General features: G+C 53.2%; 1 protein-coding gene across 6 annotated transcripts in view; it reads right to left on the bottom strand.

Moving 5' to 3' along the window:
- Nucleotides 1-1,167: 1,167 nt before the first annotated feature.
- Nucleotides 1,168-24,165, bottom strand: part of NAA60 (N-alpha-acetyltransferase 60, NatF catalytic subunit) — a 40,048-nt gene continuing 17,050 nt past the window's right edge. For 2 of the 6 annotated variants that reach the window (XR_014236053.1, XR_014236054.1), the window contains exons 2-7: nucleotides 9,486-9,601; nucleotides 7,472-7,601; nucleotides 6,293-6,389; nucleotides 4,803-5,037; nucleotides 3,356-3,709; nucleotides 1,168-2,526 (exon numbers count right to left, since the gene is read on the bottom strand). Coding sequence is in view for 4 of the 6 variants with exons in the window: in XM_082362218.1 (XP_082218344.1) it covers nucleotides 3,553-3,709; nucleotides 4,803-5,037; nucleotides 6,293-6,389; nucleotides 7,472-7,601; nucleotides 9,486-9,595 (729 nt within the window). In the remaining 2 variants the exon portion in view is untranslated. Of the gene's footprint in view, nucleotides 2,527-3,355; nucleotides 3,710-4,802; nucleotides 5,038-6,292; nucleotides 6,390-7,471; nucleotides 7,602-9,485; nucleotides 9,668-12,455; nucleotides 12,585-15,159; nucleotides 15,336-24,165 lie in introns of those variants that run through there. The other 4 variants (XM_082362218.1, XM_082362219.1, XM_082362217.1 and 1 more) reach the window with 4 other exon arrangements.

Below are 24,165 nucleotides of genomic sequence, written 5' to 3'. Positions count from 1 at the left end.
CTCCAGGCAGAATGGGCACAGCCCTTCTCCCAGCTGGACTAGACTCTAGGCACCCAGGCATGGGCTCCTCTGTATCAGGAGGTCTTAATCCCAGCCCTGTTGACATTTGGGACTATGCCATTCTTTGTTTCGGGGGCTGTTCTGTGAGTTGCAGGATGTTTAGCAGCGACCCTGGCCTCCACTCACTAGATTCCAGTAGTGCCCTCCGCTCAGTGTGGCAACGAAAAACATCTCCGGAGAGTCTGATGTCCCCTGGGGGGCAGAATCTCTCAGGCTGAGACCCCCTGCTCTACATCACTGGGCCTCAGCCTGTGGGGACAGATGGGAGGACCTGGGTTTGCCTCAGTGACCCTCACCATTTGGCTGATTTCCTGTCCTGGCAGGCTGGGTCAGGCAAGGGCTGACCTACCCCTCTCACAGGCTTCTGTCAGACCACACATGATGGTGTCAAGGACATTCTGGACACCAGGACAGCTGGGCTCCTTCCAGACATGGGGGAAAGCTCCCTCAGGCCCCTGCCCTGCCCCTGTACCCTGGTACAGCAGATTCTGGAGACTTTGGCCCCTGGGTGCTTTTCAGGTTGTTCTAAGTGTGCATACGGCCCTGGGTGGTGGCAGCTCCTAGTCCGGGCCACCAGCCTCAGGCCCTGTCCCATAGGGAGGGCCATCGGGGGGAGGCCCAGCCTTCAGGCAGCAGCGCACCCACACTTTGGAGGGGTCCACACCTGGGCTGGGGTCTCAAGCCCACCGTTCACAGCTGTGTGGCTCTTGGGCAACTCCCAGCCCCTGAACCAGTCATTTGTCTAACAGGGTGACAGGCACGACCCCCTGCCCCCAGGGTGGCCAGAGGCTCCAAGAAGTTGGTGGAAGGACCTGGTCCCAGGCTTGGCCCAGCCAGGGGTTGGGACCTGCTGCCCCCTCCCTCCGCCTCAGGCTCCTGCGGTGGGGTGCCCTGGGCAGGGCCCCTGCCTGACCACTGCACTGTCACCAGCTCTAGAACCTCTTCCAGGGCTGCATTCCTTGGCAGGGCAAGGTACAATTATGATCGTAAAAAACAATCGCCCTTTGAGCTGGAAGCCGTCCTTGGGACTTCAGGGAACAAGCAGCTCCTGGGCCGCGCTCAGCCACAGGGCAGGTCCACAGGCGCAGGGCCTGCAAAGACAGGATGTGACCAATTAAAGTCTATTTATTTGTTTGTAGTAAGACAAAACACTATAATCTGTTCAACACTGGGCTGGACACTGCAGTGATAAGGAGGCGAGGAGGGAGGGGCAGGGCAAGGCCTCTGAGCTCAATTACGAATGTCCAAGGCAGAACCTTCTGGAAGACTCTTCCCTTACCCTGAGGGGCAGAAATAAAAATCACATGATCTTTGATTCAGATTAGAGAGGACACCCAGTTGGGCCTCAGCATGAAACCAATGTCAGCGTCGAGGTGTGGAGTGCGGGGAGATGGAGTGCCCTTCCTGCCCGGGATCCACCGGTGAGGCCGCAGGAGCCCAGGGCCGGGAAGTTCTGAGGGAAGGAAGGACACGGTCACGGAGCCCCCACCTGGGGTGTTCCCGTCTCCTGCTCTCGTCCGGCGTGAGACTCTGTGCCATCCCCTCTGCTCCGGAAGGGCAGGCCAGGCAGCAAGCAACTCTAGGGGCCCTGGCAGAAGGGACACCAGGAGCACGTGCCGTCCACGTGCACACTTCCAGGCACTGTCTCTGCCCCAGAGGTGGAGGGACCACAAGGCACGTGACTGTCCCCAGCCCCAAAGGCCGGGTCTCACTTGGTCATGGTGGTGCTCAGCTTCGTCCCGTCTGCACCTGGCCAGGCCCCGGAGCTGCTGCTCATGGGGCTGGGGGGCTGGGGGAGACAACCCCCAGGCCCTCAGCGGCGCCTGTCCTCAGCCCAGCTCCCTGCGGCAGCTCAGCTGAATGGCACATCCACCATCTGACAGGCGGTTCCAATCGCTCGGGACAGAATGAAGCAGCCTGTGGGAAGAGGCTGCGGGAGGACTCAGCCTCCTAGTGGGCATGTGGGCATCTGTCTCGTTATCCGCCCGCACACGTGGGGAGCGAAGCCCCAGAGCTCAGTGTGTGGGTAAGAAGCCTCCTCAGCTGTGCCCAGCAAGTGTCAGCCCCGGCTGGAGAGACCGGGGCTGCTCTCTGCCCCCCGGGCTTCTGGGTGCTGGTTTTGGACCAGGGGCTGGCCTTCCCGTTATTTCGACCCCTCATTGTTCAGAGGCTCCTGTGTCTTTAGGGTCAAGTCTGTCTGTAACACTTCGGTTCCTCCCTCCCAGAAGTTTATTCCGACTTTGGAGGAAGGAGCTGGAAGGATCAGGCAGTGGAGGGGAAGAGGCCGGTGAGGGGCGTGGGGAAGGAAGCCCTTTCCCATGCCCTTGCTCCCAGGGCAGCAGAAGAAACAGACCACAGTGAACACTGCCACCCCCAGGTGCCCGTGGGGCTGGAGCACGTGCGGGGGCCCGGCCAGGGCTCAGCAGAAGTGAAGGTTTCCAGATTGGGAAGGAGGGCTGGAGGAGCCTGTGGGATAGACAAGAGGGGAGCAGGGGTGAAGCCTTCAGCAGAAACACTCTGCTTCCCTCCCCTCCCCAGGGGCCTGGCCTAGGAGCCCAAAGCTGGGCCCCTGGTGCTCCTGAAGCGTGAGCCCTCCTCCAGGTCCAAAGTCCCTTCCAGTGACCACTGGCTCTCCTCGGTCCCAGCACAAACCACAGTACCGACGGGGGTGCCAGCCTAGGAGGCCACGGAGCCCTGCCGCCTGGGCTTGGCCCACGTCACAATCCGCTCTGGGCCGTGTCCATGCACAAGGGGTAGACCTTGGAGTCCCCATGATGCCTTCCAGCTCTGCCATTCCCTGAGGCCTGGGAGACCAGCTCCCCACGGTGCTCAGAAGTGGCCACGTCTAAGCAGAGCTCTCATCTAGGTGCCCACCACAGGGCAAGGCCGCTGCTGTTAAAGCCACCATCTACAGTGAAGCACCACCAGGGACACAGTGGCACTGATAACCCCTGGGAAGGGGAAGCTGAGTGTCTGGGGACAGGAGTAGAAGGGGCTTGATCTTTTGGTAACTTTTCAATTTTTGAACCATGTGAATGCATTATTTTTTAAAAAGTAGTTCAGGTAGTGAAAAGATAAAGCTCTGGCCAGGGCTCAAGAGCTCTGCTTTCCCTCCTGAAGTTTCTGAGAGACGTTCGGGAACTATCTCGGCCCCTGGCCATGCTTCCCAGCACCCTCAGCAGCAGATGCCCATCCAGGGCCTCCTGTTTTCATTGCTGAAAGCACCACCTCAATTTCCCCAACCATCATCCCACTGGGCTCTGCTCCCCTTTCTGCACCCCCTGCTCTGGTGTACCTGGGGGAGACCGGGCACGCCCCTTGACTCTCTTCTCCCGAGCCCACGTAGCACCGGGCCTGCAGCTGGGGCAGGCCGACGGGCCTGGCAGGTGCCCACTGGCTCCTCTGCAGATGACAGCAGAAGTCAGATGGCCGGGAAGGCGGTTTCCACAGGGTGCCGAGGGGTGGGGCCTGGCAGAGACTGCCCGGCTGGCGTCACATGGTCCGGCTGTACTCGATGCCGCCCTTGGTGGAGATGCTTGACCATGGCAGGAAGCTGCAGAGCAGGCTGTGGGCCTGGCGGTAGATCCTGTGCGGGATGGAACAGGGGCTCAGGTTTGCTAGCGCAGAGCCCAGGTGCTGGATGTAGTCCGTGCAGCTCCGTTAAGGAAGATTCCGACTCGCCTGCCCAACTGCCCCGGGGTGGCACTGTCAGCACGGTGACCATGGGGGCTGCATGCAGACAGCATGCCACTCTTGCAGGAGGCCAAGAGCCTGCTCAGCCTCTGCAGGGCTGGAAAGCCTCATCAGATGGAGGGGGCTCTGCTGCACAAAATAATGCAGGGCAGAGCCTGGGTACAAGGGACCTTCTGGGTGAGGCCCCAGGCACCTGGACACCCAGACTAAGGCTGGACAGGACTGGGTGCTGGGGGTGGGGTCTGGCAGAGCAAGTGTTCCTAGTTCTCCCCTACGCTCAGTCCTCAGAGTGGCAGGGCCCTGTCCCTGTGATGAGGAGGGGTCAGCAGTCCTGACCCTGTGGACACCCACAGAGATCCATCTTCACAGGAGCTAGGCCTGCAGGCTTTCGGGCCGCCCTTGTCTTTCTCGTTTATTTCCCTGTGAAAAGGATAAATCCTGGACTCATTCATTTAACTTCTCTCTCTCACATACACACAGTATTTTGGGGATCACACCCTATGACTATCAGGAAGTCTCCTGGCCTCCACTGAACCTGTCAAGGGCCAGAGAGAGTTAAAGAGGAGGGAGCAGGGCAGGGACACACCTCTGGGTCACGCACCCAGCAAAGAAGGTTTGAACCCAAGTGTTCACAAACAGCAAACAGTTCGTTTCACCTCACTTGCTCGTCTTCTCCCCCACCAGCACACAGCCCCATGAGAGCAGGGGCTTCTGGCTGTTTCGTTCACTGTTGTATCCCCCATGCACCTGGAACAGGAGGCTCTCATTCGATACTTGATGGATGGATGGAGCTTGGCCCAGGAGGCTGAACACTCCCCTCATACCAGTCTAACGTCCAGCGAGCGCCGAGTGCCAGAGCTGGCCTGCTTTCCCAATGTCCACACCCAGACCGTCATTTCCCAAGATGTGCCGGCCAGACCCGCCCACAACAACATCTGGTCCCGTGAGCTTGGCCTTGTGGATGCCATGTGAAGGCAACCACAGCTCCAGCTGGTGCACGGGCCCTGCTAGGAAGCCACAATACCTCACCCCCGAAAGAGAAAGGATATAGGATGGTCCAGGGAGGGTGGCCACCGTTGATGTAGAGGACATAGGTGAAGCCATCTTTGAGGACCCCTCGGATGGAATAGTAATAGGGGAGATAGTGATGCTGCTTGAAGTCTCTGTTTTCATAGAAGTTTATAGCCGTATTGTTGGTAGTGAGGACATGCAGGTAGATGGCTTTGCAGTGGTCCTGGGCGGTGGTTGATATGTGATCCTTTAAACTCTCAAGTAATAGGGAACCTGCGGAGGAAGAGGCGCCGGGCAAGTGGGAAGGAAGCGTGAGGCAGACAAGGAAGTCATCTTTGCAGAGGTCTCTACAGATCTCTCTGCTATTGGACTGAAGACCGACCTCCCATAACCACCCACTATAGAAGTCCCTAACATCTCATGGCCCGATGGGGCTTGTCACCTGAGGTCCTCAGGCATCCGGGACCGCGGATGCCAGCCTGCTAGTTCCCTCCCAGGGGCTGAACCCACAACAGAGACTCACTGATCTTTTAGACAATGAAGTGTAAACCTGAGCCCAGGAAAATGTGGAACGGACACAAATGCAGACTCTGCCACTCCCTGGCTGTGTGGCTGAGTGGGATGGGAATTTGGAGTCATGCGGGCAGCCCGGCACCCCAGGTGTGGCGGGCACCCGATACATGGTGGCTGGCACTATTTTTCAATTATGTTTTCTACTCTTAATCAAGAATACCTTGGGTCTCTGTCATACAGAGTGAAGTAAGTCAGAAAGAGAAAAACGAATACTGTATGCTAAAGCACATATATGGAATCTAGAAAAATGGTACTGATGAACCTAGTGGCAGGGCAGGAATAAAGACACAGACGTAGAGAACAGACTTGAGGACACAGCGGGGAAGGGGAAGCTGGGACGAAGTGAGAGAGTAGCACTGACATATATACACTACCAAATGTAAAATGGATGGCTAGTGGGAAGCTGCCGCATAGCATAGGGAGATCAGCTCGATGCTTTGTGACGACCTAGGGGGGTGGGATAGGGAGGATGGGAGGGAGGCTCAAGAGGGAGGGGATATGGGGATATATGTATACTTACAGCTGATTCACTTTGTTGTACGATAGAAATTAACACAACATTGTAAAGCAATCATACTCCAATAAAGATATTAAAAAAAAAAATACCTTGGGATCAGACATAAGCTATGTGTGTGGCAAGAGGCACGATAAGAGGTGCCCATTCCCAAATGAGGACATTCGGGAGCGGTTATTAATCTGATCTTGTCAGATTTGGGAAGGAGGCCATGGCAGAAAAGACCTGGTATTGTATGGAAAGAGGACAGGCTGAAGGCCAAGGGAGTGGGTGGGGCCGTGGGTCTTGGCAGAAGGGGAGGAAGGATGAAGGTCTGGCCCCAGACAGAGGGACAGGGATGGAGGAAGAGACTGAGGGGTATTTATGAGAGACAATCGTCAGAACGGGGCGGGGGTGGGGGGCGAGTTGGCGGTTGTGGTTTATCAGCTCTGCCACCCTTACCTATGCCGTGCTTTCTGAATTCCTTCACTACTCCCAGGCTTAGGATGTACGCAACCTGTGTGTCAACAGAGAAGCTGGAGGCTAGAATATCTCCATCCTAAAGAGAAAGTCAGAAACAGTCGGGTCAGCAGTGGAGGCCCCGGTCCCACTGCAGGACACAGCTCACTTGCCAACTTCCCAGCCATGACACCTGGGGAGACACTGGGGCAGAGGGAACAGAACAGAAGACAATATAGAGGGTCACCTCCACTCCCATGGAAACGAGAGGGTGTGGGCCCTTCTGCGAGAAACTGCAGATGTAACAGCACACAAAAAAATCGCTTCTCTTGGGGTGGGTGGTAGACCAGACAAGGAGGGTCAGGGATGCCAGACGAGTGAAGTCATGGCAGGAAGAAGGAACTGCTCAGTGGGCCCTCAGCACGTGACAGTCCACCAGCCAAGAGACAAGGCAGCCCAAGAGAGTGTGAATGTTTTAACTAGGGATCCTACACAGCCCCAGGTGGTCTCACAGTAAAGGGGGAGGCGGGGGGTAGGGTGGGCAGTGGTGCCCTCCACCACCCTCTGCTGCCAAGGCCAGGCCAAGTGACACACCGCCCCACGTGGGTCTCTTGGTTCCGGAGATGCAGTTCTGGACCGGGAGTGTCATGAATCTGACCAGCACAAGGTTCTTATGTTCTTCTACCTCACAAAGAACTAGAAGGATCTGCCATGTGTATGGTTTTCTCTCCCCCATTGAAAAGGACACTTGGTGACTCGGCCTTTGTGTCCCGTCCACTGCTCACTGAGTGGCTCCCACGTGCTGGGAGTGGGTCGGCTCCCCACTCCCCACCCCACCCTCCACACCACAGTTAGCCTGGACACAGGTGGACTTGCCATCGGTCTCAGGGAGGTAAGCTTACTTCCTGCTCTTGTGACTCGAAGCCCGCAGAAAGGCCAGTGTACCGTTTACCCGCCTCCCTACTTCAAAACGGCTGTGATTGTGAAGCCTGTGGTCGTGTTACTTAATGCATATATGACTGTGTCACGAACACACAGAAAGAAACCAACCAGGTACGAATCTCACATGCCATCTGGGCTCCCAAGAGAAAGGGTCACAGAGCAGGCAGCGTGACTGTGTCGTAAGGCCCCACAGTCCTGTCCAGAGGCACCGACTGCCAAGTCATTGCTGCATACACTCACCTCCTTGTGTATCTTGGTCCTACTTTTTATTTCAGCTACGATCATTCCCACGATGGCGCCCCTGTAGGTTGCGGCGAGGGAAAAGAACTTCTTGTTGGAGGTGATATCACGATACCATGAGTCTGGGTAACTGAAGAAGAGACAAACTCAGATGAACCGGCCAGGTCAAGTCCAACCCCTGTCGTGCTTCAGAGAGTTGAACCACAGGGGACCCTAGGCTGCTCTGTCCACCACTCAGGGTTGACGAGGGGTCTGCCCATCGCTCAGTCTCCACCGAAGTGTATCACTCTCAGAGTATCATCTTCTGAAAGCGGTTATCTGTCCGGACAGGACTGGAAATTTGATGGGAAAACGATCTTACAAGACACCGAGACAAGAGGGGAAAAACCTCTGATGATGCTGCCCCCTCGAGAGCAGTGCCTGGGGGGGCAGGTGGATGAGTTAAGATTGATGACCCCCGCAGCCTGTGGACACTTGGGTGATTTCCAAGAATTCTGTGAGACTTTTTCAAGACTGGAGGGGAGAGCCAGGTTCACTGCAGAGTGGCATTTGAGTTTCAGGGACAGGGCCTCAAGGGCAAGGTGTAGCCAGGGTCACTGGGGCTGCTGACCAAGTGCTGTCCGAGGAGCAGGGAACAGAACAGTGATGCAGTGATGAAAAGGCAGACTCAGCCACAGCCAAGAAGGCTCGGTCGGGAGGGTGTATGGGTTTGTTTCCTAACGGACACAGCGGGTTAGCCCAGGATGCCTTTCATGAGACCAAGAGCTGGAGGAGGGTCTCAGACCCTCCTGGCGACAAAGAGAGGTGCTCTACTCGGGTCTGCACTGTAGAGGCCACCGCCCGCCCACCGGAAGGTTCCACAGAACCTGAGCATCACCCAGGCTCCTCTCCTGGTCCTCATCACGCTCCCGCCTTCTGACCCCAGCAGTGCCGGGTGGCGCGGCAGCCAGGAGGGGAGCTGCGACCACATGGTCTGATGGGACTGAAGTTCTCTCCGTCATCTTTGGAACCTGAGGCCTCAGGCCCAGGAAACTGCAAGGAGAGGCAGGCAGGTCGGGCTCCTCAGAGGCACAGAGGCTCCGGCCAGTGAGGCTCTACCTGCCCCAGCTCACCCTCAGCGGGGTCTAACCTCGGACTTACTGGATTACTTTCCAGCGGTGGGACTGCTGGGATGACGTTTATTTTCTAACCTATGAAGCCGCCGCTAGCCTGTGGCCCCAGAAGGTGACAATTCACACTCCCATCAGGGACGTAAGGGAATCCCTCGCTTCCTGCCGGCAGCAGGTTAAACACATCTGAGGCTAAGGCTCACGGAAATTAGATGATTGGCAGGATCTTGTTTATTTTTAATTTTTAAAAGTTTGCACTATTTTTCTCACTATAAGCTCTATGTGCATATTACAGAAAAATGTAGGAAATACAGACAAGCAAAACCAGACAAACTTGTAGATGTTAATCATCCACCCACCCGAACTACCGAACACATTTGCTACGAAGTACATATCCTCCTAAGCTTTTATCTTGTATGTGTTTTTAAATAAAAGGGGGATTGTGGTACATACTGCTTTCTAGTCTGCTTTTTCCACTTAATATCTCGTAAAAAAACTCTCCTTGTCAACATATATACCTCTAGGACAGGTTTTTTTTTCCCCTGGCAGAATAACATTATACTTTTGCATGCACATACCCCGATGTATGTAACCAATTCCTTTCTGTTAAGATACTTAAGTAGCTTCTCAATTTTCTGAATATTATAAGTAGCACTGCATGGAACATCTTTGTAACTAAAGATTCTCAGCAAAGCCCTTTTGGGGATCTCTAGGAACACAATGAGGTGCAAAGAGCCCGGTGGTAGTCAGGGAGCAGGGCCCGGGGCCCCGACAGGCGAGGTCACTCTGGGCCACCACGGCGCCTTCACAGCAAGCCTTTCAGCTTTGGCACCCGTGGCTCTGCTCACATACCCCCCGCCACTCCCCACCCCTCAAGCCACAGCTGGGGACACTGCTCAACTTACTCGATGGGGAACCAGTCGCCGCACAGGTGCTTCACGGTGTCTATGTCATCGTGGCAGAGGAGACGCAGGCTGACCTCGCTGAGGGAGCTGGATGGCACCACCTCTGTCATTCACACCTGCAGGGAGGGAGGTGTCAGGAGGGCGGCCGCACCCACGCTGCCGCCTCCTCCTCCTCATATAACCTGTGAGGCAAGCAAGGCGGGAAAGCTCGCACCGTCCCCCTGATGGAGTGTTCCTCCCCTTACAACACTCCCTGCACTAGGCATCACAGGCACACCCCCACCTCCGCCGTCCCTGCAGGGCAGGAAACCAAGGATCGGGAAGGCCTGGGAGGATGGGGACCCAGGGTCCCCTCGCTGCTCACATGGGATACTCCTGAGCCCCACAGAGGGCAGCCCACCTCTGGTCTGTGTTCTCTCTTCTCTTGGCCCCTCTGAGCTGCCCGCTGAGCGCCCACACCAGCCCTACTTCTACCCAGAGGTTCTCACGTCTCCCTCACACCTGCTGTTTTTCCACTGGTGAGGCACACGGCCCTGCCAGCCCTGACTCCTCCCAGCCTGGGCCAGTGGCTGCCAACAAACGACCCAGGGCTCAGCAGCCCCAGAGACCTGCTGGATTTAGAGTGGCACTTGCTGGGTGGGCCATTTCTCCTCCCCTATGTGCGCACAGAAGGACTTCAAGACATGCCAAAAGTTCAAGACAGGGGCCACGAGTTGCAACGATTAAATCAGGAAGCTACATTCAGCCCAGGCAGGAAGGCCACGGGTGAACTCTGACAAAGCACCTGCACCCCCCAGGGCTCAGCGATCGCCAAGGAAAAGCCTAACCTCACACCCTTGAGATCCTGCAGTGCCACATCCCCCAGGGATGGAGACCAGCCTCCCAGTGCCTCCTGTGAAATACACAAAGCCCTCAAGCTTCCCACCTACAATGCTGGGCCTGAAGCCAATCAAGCCTCCAGGCCTAACTTCACGACTGCAGGTAACACTTGGCACCCGGGCACCATGACATCTGACACACACGGAACGGGTAGAATTCTACAAGACAACTGGCCTGGTCTCTTCAAAAAGTCAATGTCATTTAGGGACCTCCCTGTTGGCGCACTGGTTAAGAAATCTGCCTGACAATACAGGGTACACAGGTTCGATCCCTGGTCCAGGAAGATCCCACATGTCGCGGAGCAACTAAGCCTGTGCGCCACAACTACCGAGCCTGCACTCTAGGGCCCGTGCTCTAGAGCCCACGCACCACAACTAATGAGCCTGCGAGCCACAACTACTGAAACCCATGTGCCTAGAGCCCGTGCTCCGCAACAAGAGAAGCCACCGCAGTGAGAAGCCCGCGCACCGCAACGAATAGTAGCCCCCCGCTCGCTGCAACTAGAGAAAGCCCGCACCCAGCAACGAAGACCCAACGCAGCCAAAAAAAAAAATAAATAAATAAATTTATCAATTAAAAAAGTCAATGTCATTAAAAAAAAAATAGACTAAAAAAGACAAGGAGACCTACAACCAAATGTGATGTGTAAACTCTTCCTGGGAAAAATAAAAAGTCAAACAACATTTTGGAGAAACTTAAATATTGGCTGGACAGTAGATGATGAATTTATGATGAAATTATTATGAAACTATAATTAACTGACTTAGATGTGGAGGGTACAGTGCTTATGCAGAAAGTCTTAGGAGATGCATTGCTGAAATACTTTGTAGTGAGGTATCATGAGGTCTAAAACTAAACAGTTCAAAAATTTTTCAACTGCTTAGAATGCAAACGTGACAAAACGCTACTAGCGGTTGGACCTAAGTGGCAGGTTGATATAAAATAGGAACTTACTGTTCACACATTCAATTTTTCTACATATTTGAAATTTTTCATAATAAACATCGGAGTTGGGGCAGGGGGTAGCCTGAAGTTACCTAAACTGACTCTGGAAACCACAGTTCTGTGAATGGGCACTGTGAGAGTCCAGGCAATGCCCAAAGGTCAAAGGGAGCCCAAATGCAGTGCCCTCCTGCTGTCCTGACCCTGCTCCTGATTGGTTCCCATGAGACACAGGCGTTTCCATGAGGGTCCCCGGGCAGGCCGTGTCCTAACCTGCCACCTGCCAGGGGCCGAATCCACCCTGAGGCTTGACCACAGGGCCAGTGGGGCAGCTGCTCAGTCTCTGAGCCCTGGACATGATCCCAGTAGGCTCTGTCCAGCAAGAAGGGCTCCTTTGAGGGGTGGCCAAGGGTAGGCTGGGCAATGACAGGTCTGCCGCCGTCCCCCTTCCCCTTCATGGCACCAGCCAGTCTAACACGGAACAGCTGGGGAGGGGGCTTTAAAGGTCAGGTCCACGGGGCTGGAAACATGGTGACCTTGGTGACATTGAAGCAGACATGGGGTGGGCGGGGAGGCAGAGGAGGTACTGCAGGAGCTCCATGGCTCTGTGCCCACATCGGGTTCTGTCTTTCCAGCTCTCGCCAGACCCTGCAGGGTAAGGACCATGCCACCTTGACAGGTCCCTCTGCACAGCACGTCTTGAGAGCTGAGATGAGAGGGGACCTGCTTTCTCTTCCTCCTCCGTGTTTTCAGCCAGCACCTGCGCGCTGCACACACTGCCCGCGTGGGGTCTGCCAGGTGGGGCCCCTCCTGTGACCCCCTGGCAGCGTAAAGGGAAGCTCATCGGGACAAGAAGCTGGTGAGCTCTTGCCTGAGGCCTGGTGGATCCCAACAGGTGCCCTTCTTGAGAAGACTCGTCACTCAGAGGGGACCTCTGAGAGCCCACTCAGGCAGGGCAGAGACAGCCGCCCATGTCCTTGTTTTGAGATGACAGGACCAGGGACCAGGCCATCGCAGACATTAATGTGAGAGGCCACTGGAGAAAGGGCAGCCACAGCTGCTGGGCTGAGTTCTCGGCTCCAAACACAAAACAAAACCAAAACACCAACCAAACAACAAAAAAATCCTCCCAGACTTGGCAAATCTGACCTTCCCACATCGCCTGTGTTTTCCTTGTTGCTGGGACACACTTTCAGAAACCAAGATGCTGTCCGGCTCCATCTCTCGTGAACAGCTTGGCTGGTCCACTGCTCAGCAGCACTCCCCACCACCAATGGTGCCCAGGACGCTCTGGTGAATGTGACCTCAGGGACCTCAGGCCGGCCACCTCTTGGGAAATGGACTGTCGACCAAAAATGGCAACTCCTGAGTTTTATGAGTCATCTCTGTCCAGAATACATCCTGGCAGTCACAGCCAGGATGTGGCTTCACAGTCATCCCAGATTGTACAGTTCCAGGAGCAGAACGAGGCCCAACACATCACACCTGCCACAACAAAGCACTGCTTCCTGCGAGGTTTCTAAACAACCCACTGCACATGTGACCCTCTTTCCCCCACAAAGGGAGAGAGTCCACAAAAAACCTCTAAAAGCACCCACGGAGGTGCTGCTAATCTTGTTGGCATGAAAACAGCAGTGTGGTTGTGTAGGAAATGTCCATATTCCTGAAGAGATGCAAGCTGGACATACAGGGGTGAAATGCAGAATGTTCTGGAGCTGAATTTAGCTGTAGCGAAAGTGGCAAAATGCTCACAACCATTGAACTGGATGACGGGTACACCAGGTGGATGTGTGAAAATGTTCCTAATTAAAATTAGCCACCAACCTGCCAGACTTCTCCACAGGCTGAGTTTCCGGCATGGACGGCAGCTTCCCCAGGTGACTGATGGAGGTACCTCTGCCATCCTGCACGAGGCCACCTTGCAGTGGCCACCCCGCCTCTGCACACTCCTTGCTGAGAACAGCACAGCGCGCCCCCTGCTGGCCGCGGCTGCCCACCGGCCACACGGGGGAGCCCTGGAGGGTTGGGTGCCTGGTTCGGAGCTTTCTGGGGGCAGGAATACCGTCCGGGACCCAAGTTAAGCGACCCCCAAACTCCACCGCGGTTTTAAAGAGGAGGGTGTAGACACCTGAGGACAAGGGCGCCGCTTTAGAAGCCGTGCCTGAAGCTGCCCGAGGGGCTAAGTCTTAACCACGGGGCCAGTTGGCGTCCCTTCTCCTTCCCTTGCAGCCAAGAGAGGGGAAACGCAGGAAACCCCTGTCAAAACCTCGAGCCTTCGCGACGGTCGACAACCCTGCACCATCTGAGGCCGAGGCCTGGCCCTCAGTGCAGTCTTTCCAGAGAAGGCTCCTGAGACAGGCGTCCCCCTCTCCCTGTGGCAACTGCCTTTAGGGAAAATCCTGGGGGACAAACCCCAATACATCACCACCTGCCTAATCCGAGTGGCCAAACAGGATGCCCTATACACGTTCTACTCAACACTCCAGTGAGGGCACAACCCCTGCTCTAAATTGAGCAAAGGAGTGTAAGCTAGAGCCCACTGTGAGCTCACCAAAAAACAGCCCCAACGTGGAAGCAACCCAAATGTCCATCAATGGATGCCTGAACCAATACAATGTGTGCATCCATGCGGTGAATATTTAGCACTGACATGTGCTACGATGTGAATGAACACGGCAAACACGATGCTGAGTGAGACAGGCTGGACATAACGGGCCACATACTGCATCTTACGATTCCATTGCCATGAAGTGTCCAGAACAGGCAAATCCATAGGGACAGAAGGCAGATTAGTGGTTGCCTACGACTGGGAGTGGGGTTGGGAGGCTTGGAGGGTGATGGCTAAGGGTGTATGTTTCTTCCAGGAGTGGTGAAAATGTTCTGACACTGAACATGGTGATGGCTGCACAACTCTGTGAATACACTGAAAACACTGAATGGTACACTTTGGGTGAATTCATGGTAGGTGGACAGTACCTCAATAAAGCTGTTAAAAAGAAAACAAAAGCCAGCCCCAATCTTGAGAGTAAATGTTTCTTTGGTGAAATGGATAAAAACTATTCTTCCTGAAGGAAGTCACAGTAGATTCCAGAAAGAATCAGAAACTTTCCAGCCTGCAAGTCAAACTGCAGGGGCTCAACCTGGTACCTGGAGAGGGGCTCTTGCAGTGGGGCTGGTCCACACGCCACCTCCCCCAGCCCCCGCCTCTGAGCCAGGCCCACTAGGGTGAGCGATGGGGGTGCTCTGGGGAAGATGAGGCTGAAGGTCAGGGAGGCTGGAGGGAGGCACAGACTCACAGAGATGAGGAAGAGCCGCCAGTCCACCAGGGCCGATCTGGTCGCTTACTCCAGATTTGGGCCAATTTTAATATTTCATATTCAAAGAAAAAAAAATCTGTCTTTGGCTTGGAGTGTGTAAGAAGTGACCAAATAAAGTTATCAAGGCTCAACCAAGTGCATCTGTGTTGTCTACAGGTTTTCACGGGGTAAGCTGCTTAGGTGATTTTGAGAAAGGAAAGATCAGGCTCAGATTTGCCCCTGTCTAGGAAGTCAACACAGAGCACAAATCACCGGATGAATTTCAAATCAACTTTCGGCTCCAATACCTGACCTGCGCCAGGAAACTCCACATCGTCCTCTTCCCTGGAAAACCGGCTCCAGGTGGTTTGTCTGGGGTTTGATGGGCTGAAGCCAGCCTGAGAAACAGGGTGACATGCCTGCCCACCCTCACCACCCCTGGCAGAGCTCCAGGTGTCTCAATGGCTCTGCCCCACTCTTCTCTCAACCAATAGCAAATGTGCTCTGAGCTCCCGCAGAAAGGAGCTGCAGGATGGGATACGTCAGCTCACTCTCACCAGTCTCTCCTCCGGAGCTGGCAGGACAAGTGCAGGCAACCAACAAAACCGGCTGCAGAGCCTGGATCTGGGTGGTCATGGGCAGACACAGGGCACCCGGAGCCACAGGAAGCAAGGCCTTGACCTCTGGCACCTGCGGCAGGGGGCTGACTGCAAGGAGGCTGAGTGGGAACTTCCTGAGGGGACAGAAATGTTTTGTATCTTGATGGTGGTGGTTACACACACAAACACATATGTACACACACACATATATACACACATATTAAACTCATTGGGTACATTTTGTCATATGTCTATTAAACTTCAATAAAGTTGATTTTAAAACATTAAAAAAATTGAAGCTTGATAGCAAAGGGAGAGACTCATAATAAACGACCATCTCTTATGTCCCAGGATTTATACATTTTCCCCCTAGTACCCTTGGGATAATGCTCTTGACCAAAGGGGCAGGATTTGTTCCCTGTTCAACTTTCAAGAAGAACACTGGGCTCTAAGACACACAGCTATTTGTGGATTCTTGCATCCCTATTAAAAGTACTTCCGTGTTTTCAAAGGCCAGTTCTTCAGATGCCTTGATTTAAAAATAGAAACACATCACATTTAACTAAGGGAAAATGCAGCATGTCATAGTGTTAATCTGTCCCAGCCCAACCAACAGGAGAGGAGAAGGGGGCAGGAAGGCTTGGGGAATGGAGAATCTGGCGCCCGTGTGCCAGAGAGAAAGGAACGGTGCCAGGGAGGGCGAGGTCAAGGCGGCGGCGGTGCAGGTGGGAGGCTGGTGTGGCTGGTCCACCGCTACGGGAGAGGCCGGGGACTGACATCTGACACCTGTGGGGACCCCACCTGTCTGCCAGGAACTGATCTCCTATCACTATGGGCCACCCTAAGGGCTTAAGAGACAAGAATTCTGAATACTCACTAGAGAACAGAGGCTGGTGGGTGAAGCCAGAGCACAGCCCCCGAGTCAGCCCTCTGTCTTAAGGCCTGGGGTGCTGGTGGACGGGCACCGAAGCCACACAGGCCACCTTTCGGTACGTTTCTCTACAAAGACACAGACACGCCGATACTATGAAAGCAGGGACATGCTGTACGGGAGAAGGCATAGTTCAGGCCTGCAGGGAGAGTTCTCCCCAGGTTTCCTGGGTTTTCATCCTGTCCTTGGCCTTTAGGGGTCAGTGAGTGGAACAATTCCAAGAGGGACAGAAACCGGATTCTCCAAGACAATGAAGGGCCCACCAGCTCACCTCTCAGTCCATCCTTTCTCCTTCCCCAAATCTTGTCCTTGTGGGCTGTCTGCAAGCCTCATCTTCCTTCTGAGCTGAAATGACCTCTCAGGTCCCTGTACTGAAGTCCACGTGGTGGCTGGGGGGTGGTGGTGCCTGATCACCTAGGCATCCCCTCCCCGATCACACTTCCCGAGCGCCTCCGAGTGCTCAGCCAGAGGGACGGAGTGAAAGCCAACATCCCAGGGGCATCTTCCATCCCCCTCCCACTGCCAAGTGCTGGGGATTCAGAACCTGGGGGCTTGGAATGGGATTGTTCCAGTTTTTGGAGGGGTTTCCTGGCACCAGCAAGATCCCCACGGTGCACTCCACTCCCAACCAGTGAAGAAAGCCATACACAACCCTGTTTCCTGGAAACCACTCCCCTCTACAGACTGTGTCCTGATGCCCCAGGTCCACAGGGCCTCTCCCTCCTTCAAAGGCACTGCTTCTCAGTCCCAAACAAGCCATACTTAACTTTTAAAAACTGCTCCCATCATCTTAATGGCTTGAGAAGTGCTCTGGACTCCACCTTGACCTCAGCAGACTGCCAGTGGTCAGGCCAGCCATGACCACATTGCCCCTAGAACCTTCCCTTCTTTCTTTTCTTTTACTCCTGTTGGTTCAAAACGGTCCTTTCTCCTTGCTGAGGCTAGGCCACCCTCCACTTGTGCTCTGGACTCTGTGCTCCCCACGTGCTCCCAGATCCTGCAGGGATGCTGGAGTCACCATGCCCAGGGTCAATCCCAGCTCTGCTGTCCACTGGGACATCTCTGTCCTGCTGCATGCTTCAGCTCTCCTATCCGTCGCTGGGAAGATAAATGAGGTGGCCACTAAGGGGCACCCCAGTCCCTGGCCCAGCTCCACATCTCCTCCCTCCCTGGCCCAAGCACCACCTTCTCCAACCTTTTCAATCTTCTCTTTTGCACAAATACCCTCCAGTGCACACCGCGCACTCTCTCCTGGACAAGCCTCCCGCCACCTTCTCTCCCTTCAATGGAACTGCCTGCACTGCCACATTTGCTGCCACCTTCTTGCTTTACTCCTGCCCCAGCTCCCCTTTGGCCTGGCCTCTGCTCCAGCACATGGTGACAACGCACTAACAGTCTCCCCCACTGCAGCCCAGCAGCCTCCCTCAGGAGTCACCTCCCTAAACTCACTACAGCTCACATCTCCGTCAATCCCCTTCCTGAGCCCTCAGTTCCCTGCACCCTGTGACAAAGCACCGCCCTGGTCTGTCCCCAGCACTCCAGGTTTCTTCTCAAGCGAAGCACAAGGAAGATTAGCACACACTCGTCCATAGCACAAGAATGAAAGACCGCTGGGCCCTCGGGAGTGTGAAATTCTGCAGGCGCCAGGCCTACCGGCTTGAAAAATCCAACAGCCATGGACTCCAAGCTCTTGCTTTCAGGATGGATGACGCAGAAAAGGAGATATAAGCCAGTGATGGACACAGGGCACTGCCCTGCGCATCAGTAAAATGGGCTGAAGGGCTCAGAACGGCAAGTGAGGGAAACTGAGCGCTCGGCACAGCTGGTCTGTTCAAATGAGCAGCCGCCCGTGGTGGGACAAGCCGTCTCTAAAGCGGCCTGGGCTCCTTCCAAAGTCTCAGAGTAGGAGGAACATGAATAATTTACAGGCGACAAGAAACAAACACCCAGCACTCCAGTTCCAAAGAGCCTCCCTCGTACAACCCACCTCATCGTGCCCAGAGGGGAGCCCACGTATTCCTCACACACAATTTAAGACACATCCCTTCTGGCTTCCCTGGTGGCACAGTGGTTAAGAATCCGCCTGCCAATGCTGGGGACACGGGTTCGAGCCCTGGTCCCGGAAGATCCCACATGCCGCGGAGCAGCTAAGCCCGTGCGCCACAACTACTGAGCCTGCGCTCTAGAGCCCAGGAGCCACAACTACCGAGCCCATGTGCCACGACTACTGACGCCTGCGCGCCTAGACAAGAGAAGCCACCGCAATGACAAGCTGGCGCTGCAACGAAGAGTAGCCCATGCTCACCACAACGAGAGAAAGCCCGCGCGCAGCAACGAACACCCAATGCAGCTAAAAATAAATAAATAAATTTATTAAAAAAAAAAAAAGACACATCCCTTCAAACATGAACTGATAACAGTGGAGGATTCCATTTGTGTGAAATTCTAAAACTGGCTAAAGGAACCGATGGCGACAGAAATGAGAATGTGGCTGGGGGGTCAGACGACGCTGAGAGGGGGCAAAAGGTGACCCACTGGGCTGGTGGTGACGTTCCACGTGTCCTTTGGGGTCACCAACTGTGTGCATCTGCACACTTCTCGATTTAAAAATAAGACAACAGGTGGTCCAGGAGCAGTCCCGGGGACAGCCCATTTTGGCTTTCTTTTGGGCCAAAGCTTCTATCACCTCCCTCCCATTCCACACTGAGAATCCATTCAGTCATTTGTTTACCAAAATTGTACTTAAAACCCAGGCCCTGCTCTAGGCACTGGGGTCACAGCAAAGAGCATCATTGGACATCTCTGATTATTGGGGGAACTACTGAGCGGAGAAGGAAGGTGTGTGTTTTCCTGCACTATTACCTAAAAACTCTCAGAAACCCCTTCTTTTGCTTGAGGAGTTCTGAGGCAAACAGCACATCAATGAACAGGAAAAGTGCTGTCCACCAGGCTGGGCTGGGAGGGGTTAACACAACTGTGGGAAGGGATGCTCTCCTCCCTGGGCCACAGGAAAGGCGGGGAATCCATCCCCTTGCCTCAGTCAAGATGTTTTTCTTGGGCTTCCCTGGTGGCACAGTGGTTAAGAATCTGCCTGCCAATGCAGGGGACACGGGTTCGAGCCCTGGTCCGGGAAGACCCCACATGCCGCGGAGCAACTAAGCCCGCGCGCCACAACTACTGGGCCTGCGCTCTAGAGCCCGCGAGCCACAACTACTGAAGCCCGCGTGCCTAGAGCCTATGCTCCTCAACAAGAGAAGCCACCGCAATGAGAAGCCTGCGCACCTCAATGAAGAGTAATCCTGGCTCGCCGCAACTAGAGAAAGCCCGCGTGCAGCAACGAAGGCGTAACACAGCCAAAAAAAAAAACGATCATGTTTTTCTTGAGTATTTGTTCCGCCTCCTCGAATCAAAGAGTTCTGGGAGGCAAAATATTGAGGCCTGAAACGTCCCATGTGCATGGGACACAAAGAAACAAGAGGATCATTGATTCACAACATTTCTCAGAGGGCCTGTGAAGCAGGAGGCAGCAGAGTCCAGGGCTAAGTGAAGCTTCGAGGCCACCAGATCTGGGTTCAAATTCACTGTCCAGCTCCGCCTGCCATGTGCGGGCTATGAGCCGCAGGGAGGGCTATAAAGTGGGGATGGAAGTCCTCATAGGAAGCGTGCAAAACGCCTGCCAGGCAGTGAGATGTAAGCCCTCTGCAAAAGGTGGCCACGACTGCCAGGTGCCAAGTTCTCTGCCAGGGGCCGGCAAACTTGGGGACCCGCAGTTGGAACTCGGGCCATCACCAGATTCTTGAGGATGAGAAGGCAGAGATAAGGGCACTACGCAGCTCAGGGCACCCTGCGTTTCAGAGCTCTGCCCTTTAATTTTATACTATATCCCAAGATGAGACAGATCTTATTTTGTTTTAAATTTTATTTCACCATTTTGCTTTTCTACCTCATGTCCATGGTAAAATGACCAGATGCAGAGGGCATGTCCTCGGACCACTGTGCACGTATGCCACCTGCAATCCCCACCCCCACTCCTTCCAGAGGCAGAATCCTGTGGTTGTTCTAAGGACCAGCATCCCAGCAGTCGATGGGCGGCCAAAGGACTGCTCGTCTTTTGTGGCCCCACTTGGTCAGAATTGGGGAACTACAGCCCGGGTTTGGGGACAGACAAGGACAAAGAGGGAAAACAGAGACAAGAATGTGACCTGGGAGAAAAAGGGCCACTGAACTGGGGGCCAGAGATGTGGAGCCAAGAGCAAACCCTGAGGTCCCCTCTCCTGAAAGCTTCGGGCACGTCTCCTCTTCCTGGAACGGAAAGGAAGTGCAGGTGCGCCTCCGCCGCCCACCCGCACGTTCACACCCACGGACTCGGTCAGAGCGCGAAGCAGAGACAGCCGGGCCTGGGCTGGACGGGCCACCAGGACGGCTGGGCAAGAGGCGCCGCTGCCCCGTGGCTTTTCAATTGGGGATCTTGGTCAAGCTGGGACAGGGCTGCCCAGAATGCTGATTCCCAGTTCAGATCGAGGGAGTGGGTCAACCAGTTGGGTTTAAAAACAAAACAAACAACAAAAAAACCACCTGTAAATACTAGGTTGGGGCTGATGGTGGTAAGTGTATGTATTTAATGGTAGTAAAATGTACGTATTAAATACACATCCTTGGACTTCCCTGGCGGTCCAGGGGTTAAAACTCTGCACTTACACTGCAGGGGGCACAGGTTCGATCCCTGGTCACAGAAGTTCCACATGCCGCAGGATGCAGCCAAAAATTAAATATACGTCCTTGACTGACACCCAAGATTGGACCCTATTGAGGGCTCTAACCCAACTGAGAGCGAGTGAGTTCTTCCACAGAAAACTTGGGCAGCTGCAGGCGCCCTCAGCACTGTCTGGGGCAGTGGATGAAATGGACCGCTGGCTGCTCAATTTGAAGGGGAAAAGCACAGCAAAGGGGGCATCGGGCTTCAGAAACCCTGCCTGCCCCTCACTGCTGCTCCTTCAGCGAACCAGCCCCACCACTGGCCTTTCGGCACTTTTCCCATCTCACTCTGCTGGGTTTTTTTTATGTTTGATTTTAATCTCTACTTCTCTGGATTTGCATTTAAGGTCCTTCAGAAGCCAACAGATATTAAATGTGAAAGTGGGTCAAATTCGGTATAAATTAACACTTGATCATGAGGTTAACTTTTATAATAAAAATTATTTTTAAAAGTAATTCAATCTCCTGTCAGCATTTGCCTCTGGAATTAAGGCAGACGTTGGTGTTCTACATCACTCGCTTCTGTATCATTTGAGCTTTTTTTTTTAAAACAATGAGCTTGGGTTGTTTTTATTATCAGAAAAAAACAAGACTTGCAGGTGGTATGTGAAAATTATGAACACATCTTTTATATTAAAATAATCTGGGTTTTTTTTGCTATTTATTTATTTATTTATGGCTGTGTTGGGTCTTCGTTTCTGTGCAAGGGCTTTCTCTAGTTGCGGCAAGCGAGGGCCACTCCTCATCGCGGTGCGCGGGCCTCTCACTATTGCAGCCTCTCTTGTTGCGGAGCACAGGCTCCAGACACGCAGGCTCTGTAATTGTGGCTCACGGGTCCAGTTGCTCCGCGGCATGTGGGATCTTCCCAGACCAGGGCTCGAACCCGTGTCCCCTGAATTGGCAGGCAGATTCTCAACCACTGTGCCACCAGGGAAGCCCTAAAATAATCTGTTTTAATTAGTAACAACTTGGGAATTTTACAGTGTCTCTTCAAAGTATAAGTAGAATGGTTACCCATTTTGCCCCCAAATAGACCCTCTTAGTGCCAACGTTTAAGCCACATACCCTTGGAACAGCATGGCATTTATGCACTGATGGCAGAAATAAACATTCTAAACACAGACCCACATTTGTAATGAAGCAAAGAGGAGGTAGTTGTGGATAAGGATGCCAAATAGACTTGTGAAAATATTTTAAAGAGTTCCTGTGCAACTGTTAAAAAGAAAATTTAGTGGCCATATAAAAATCAATTTTTAAAACTCTTCATAGGTTTCAGGACAGCCATTTTAAAAAAAAAAGGTTTAAAAAGAATATTCCCCTTTTGTTAAATGCTGTTTAAAACTATGTTTTACTATGAACACATGTTCATGGTAAAATAGGAATCCATACACAATGTGAAGCAAAAACTTGAAATCCCCTCCTCACCCCAGTCCCAATAAAATGACGGTTAATAGTTTCTTGCATTTCCTACAAGAAAATAAACTTTTTAAATAGGAGAGGGCTTGCCTGGTAAGAGGCCCAAGGGGTCTTCTGAGGTGGTGGTTGCCCTGGTACGCTCATGCCATGACCGCTGGTCAAGCAGTGTACTTTTCTGTGTGTATATTTCAACAAAAAAGTTAAAAATGGGAGGCCAGAGGAGAAGCAATACTGTAATTTGACAGTAAGAGTAGAAAGAGCAGCAAATATCTGACCAGCAAGACCTTCTGAATAGTTTACAACTAGGGTCAGGAGTCAACTTCTAAAAATAAAAAAAATTTTTAAAAAGTAGCAAACAGCTACTGAATGCTACAGAAACCATGGAAATATTGTTGTATTAACATTTTCCAGATAAAAATCATTTTCAGTAGATAAGGGACAATTACTCAAAGACTATTTTATAAAATGAAATTGCTTTCTTCTCAGTTATTTTTAAGATGGGCTCAAATTTCACTATTTTGCTGCCCAAATACTTTGCTGCCCTATTTCAGGAATGCAGGAAACAAAAATGAGGAACACAATTTGCTTTTTAATAACAAGAATAGAACTGGGAAGAATTTCTTTTTTTAATGTGGTCTGTTAAAGATGACAAAATACTTTTCTTTGGTCTTCCTGTGGAAGCAAAGGGAACAAACATTTGTTCTGTGTCCCTTTCCACAATCAGCTCCTCTTTGCTTCTTTACAACTGTGCATCTTATTAGAACGTTTAGAATGTTTACTTCTGGTACCAGTGAACAAATGCCGTGCTATTCCTAGGGTATGGGGCTTAAACGTTGGCACTAAGAGTCTATGAATTGGAAGAGACATTTTAAAGTCTCTACGTTGTCACGCTCACAGGTGGTTCTCGCCATCAATATTCAGAGTGTTGGACCCCTCCCTGCCATGTAGGCCCTGCCTGAGCAGGAAGTGGGCCTCAGGTGAGGAGATGGGGAGTCTGAGATGCCCACAGGACGAGACTAGGGACTGGCCCTCATGCATGGTTACTCCCCCTCCACCTGACCATCCAGGCTCGGTGTTGTGGGCACCTCGGGGTGACTGTCATGTGTCTGCCAGCCTCTGCAGTGGGGCACTCGATGGAGCACTGGTTCCACTGTTGACGTAGACCCCAAACTACTTCCTGCAGAAAGCCCTGGCTCCCTGCTCAGATCCCCTTCCCATCACTCCACAAGCACTGAGCAAACACCTTCAGGTTCAGAGTGGAACGTCAACCCTACTATGTATGTGCTCACTGGGTTTTCAAACACATAGGCCTCTCTTTAATCAGCAGTGTAAGATATCTGGGCTTCAGATAACCCTGACCTGGCCTGTCAGCCAGCCTCTATCAGAGGTCACCCTAAAAAGAATGATATTTAGGGAAGGCGGCCTGATCCTGGAGTTATCAAAGACACTTAGAAATAGTCATTGAATGAAATTCAACATTTGGACTTAGCCAGAATGAGACCCAGGAGTTCCAGCATCATTTCGCAAATCAGCATTTTACTTGAAAGCACTGCACATGGACAGAAGCAGGACCAGCTTCGACACAGAGTCTATATCCCAATCTAGCTTTCTGCAAACGAAGAACTGAGGTGGAAAAGCCATGAGGACTTTGTGGATCCCTTCCAGAAAGAGATGTCAGGGGAGGAGGTGTTGGCGGTTAAGATGTAGAGATGCAGGAGCCACCATTTAAGAGAGGACATGGCCTGACAAGCAGCCAGCCTTCTACTCAGGTAGGAGAGCTGTCACCAACAAGGAGCGACCTCTGGGCCATTTTAGCAGAGCAAAGATATGCACTGCCCAGCACTCAGAGCTCTGAGGATTCT

The sequence above is a fragment of the Balaenoptera borealis genome (genome assembly GCF_965194805.1).
Source record: "Balaenoptera borealis genome assembly, chromosome: 16".
NCBI classification, from domain to species: Eukaryota; Metazoa; Chordata; class Mammalia; order Artiodactyla; family Balaenopteridae; genus Balaenoptera; species Balaenoptera borealis.
Note: the sequence above shows the minus strand (reverse complement) of the source record. Positions and strands in the feature narration are given on the sequence as shown.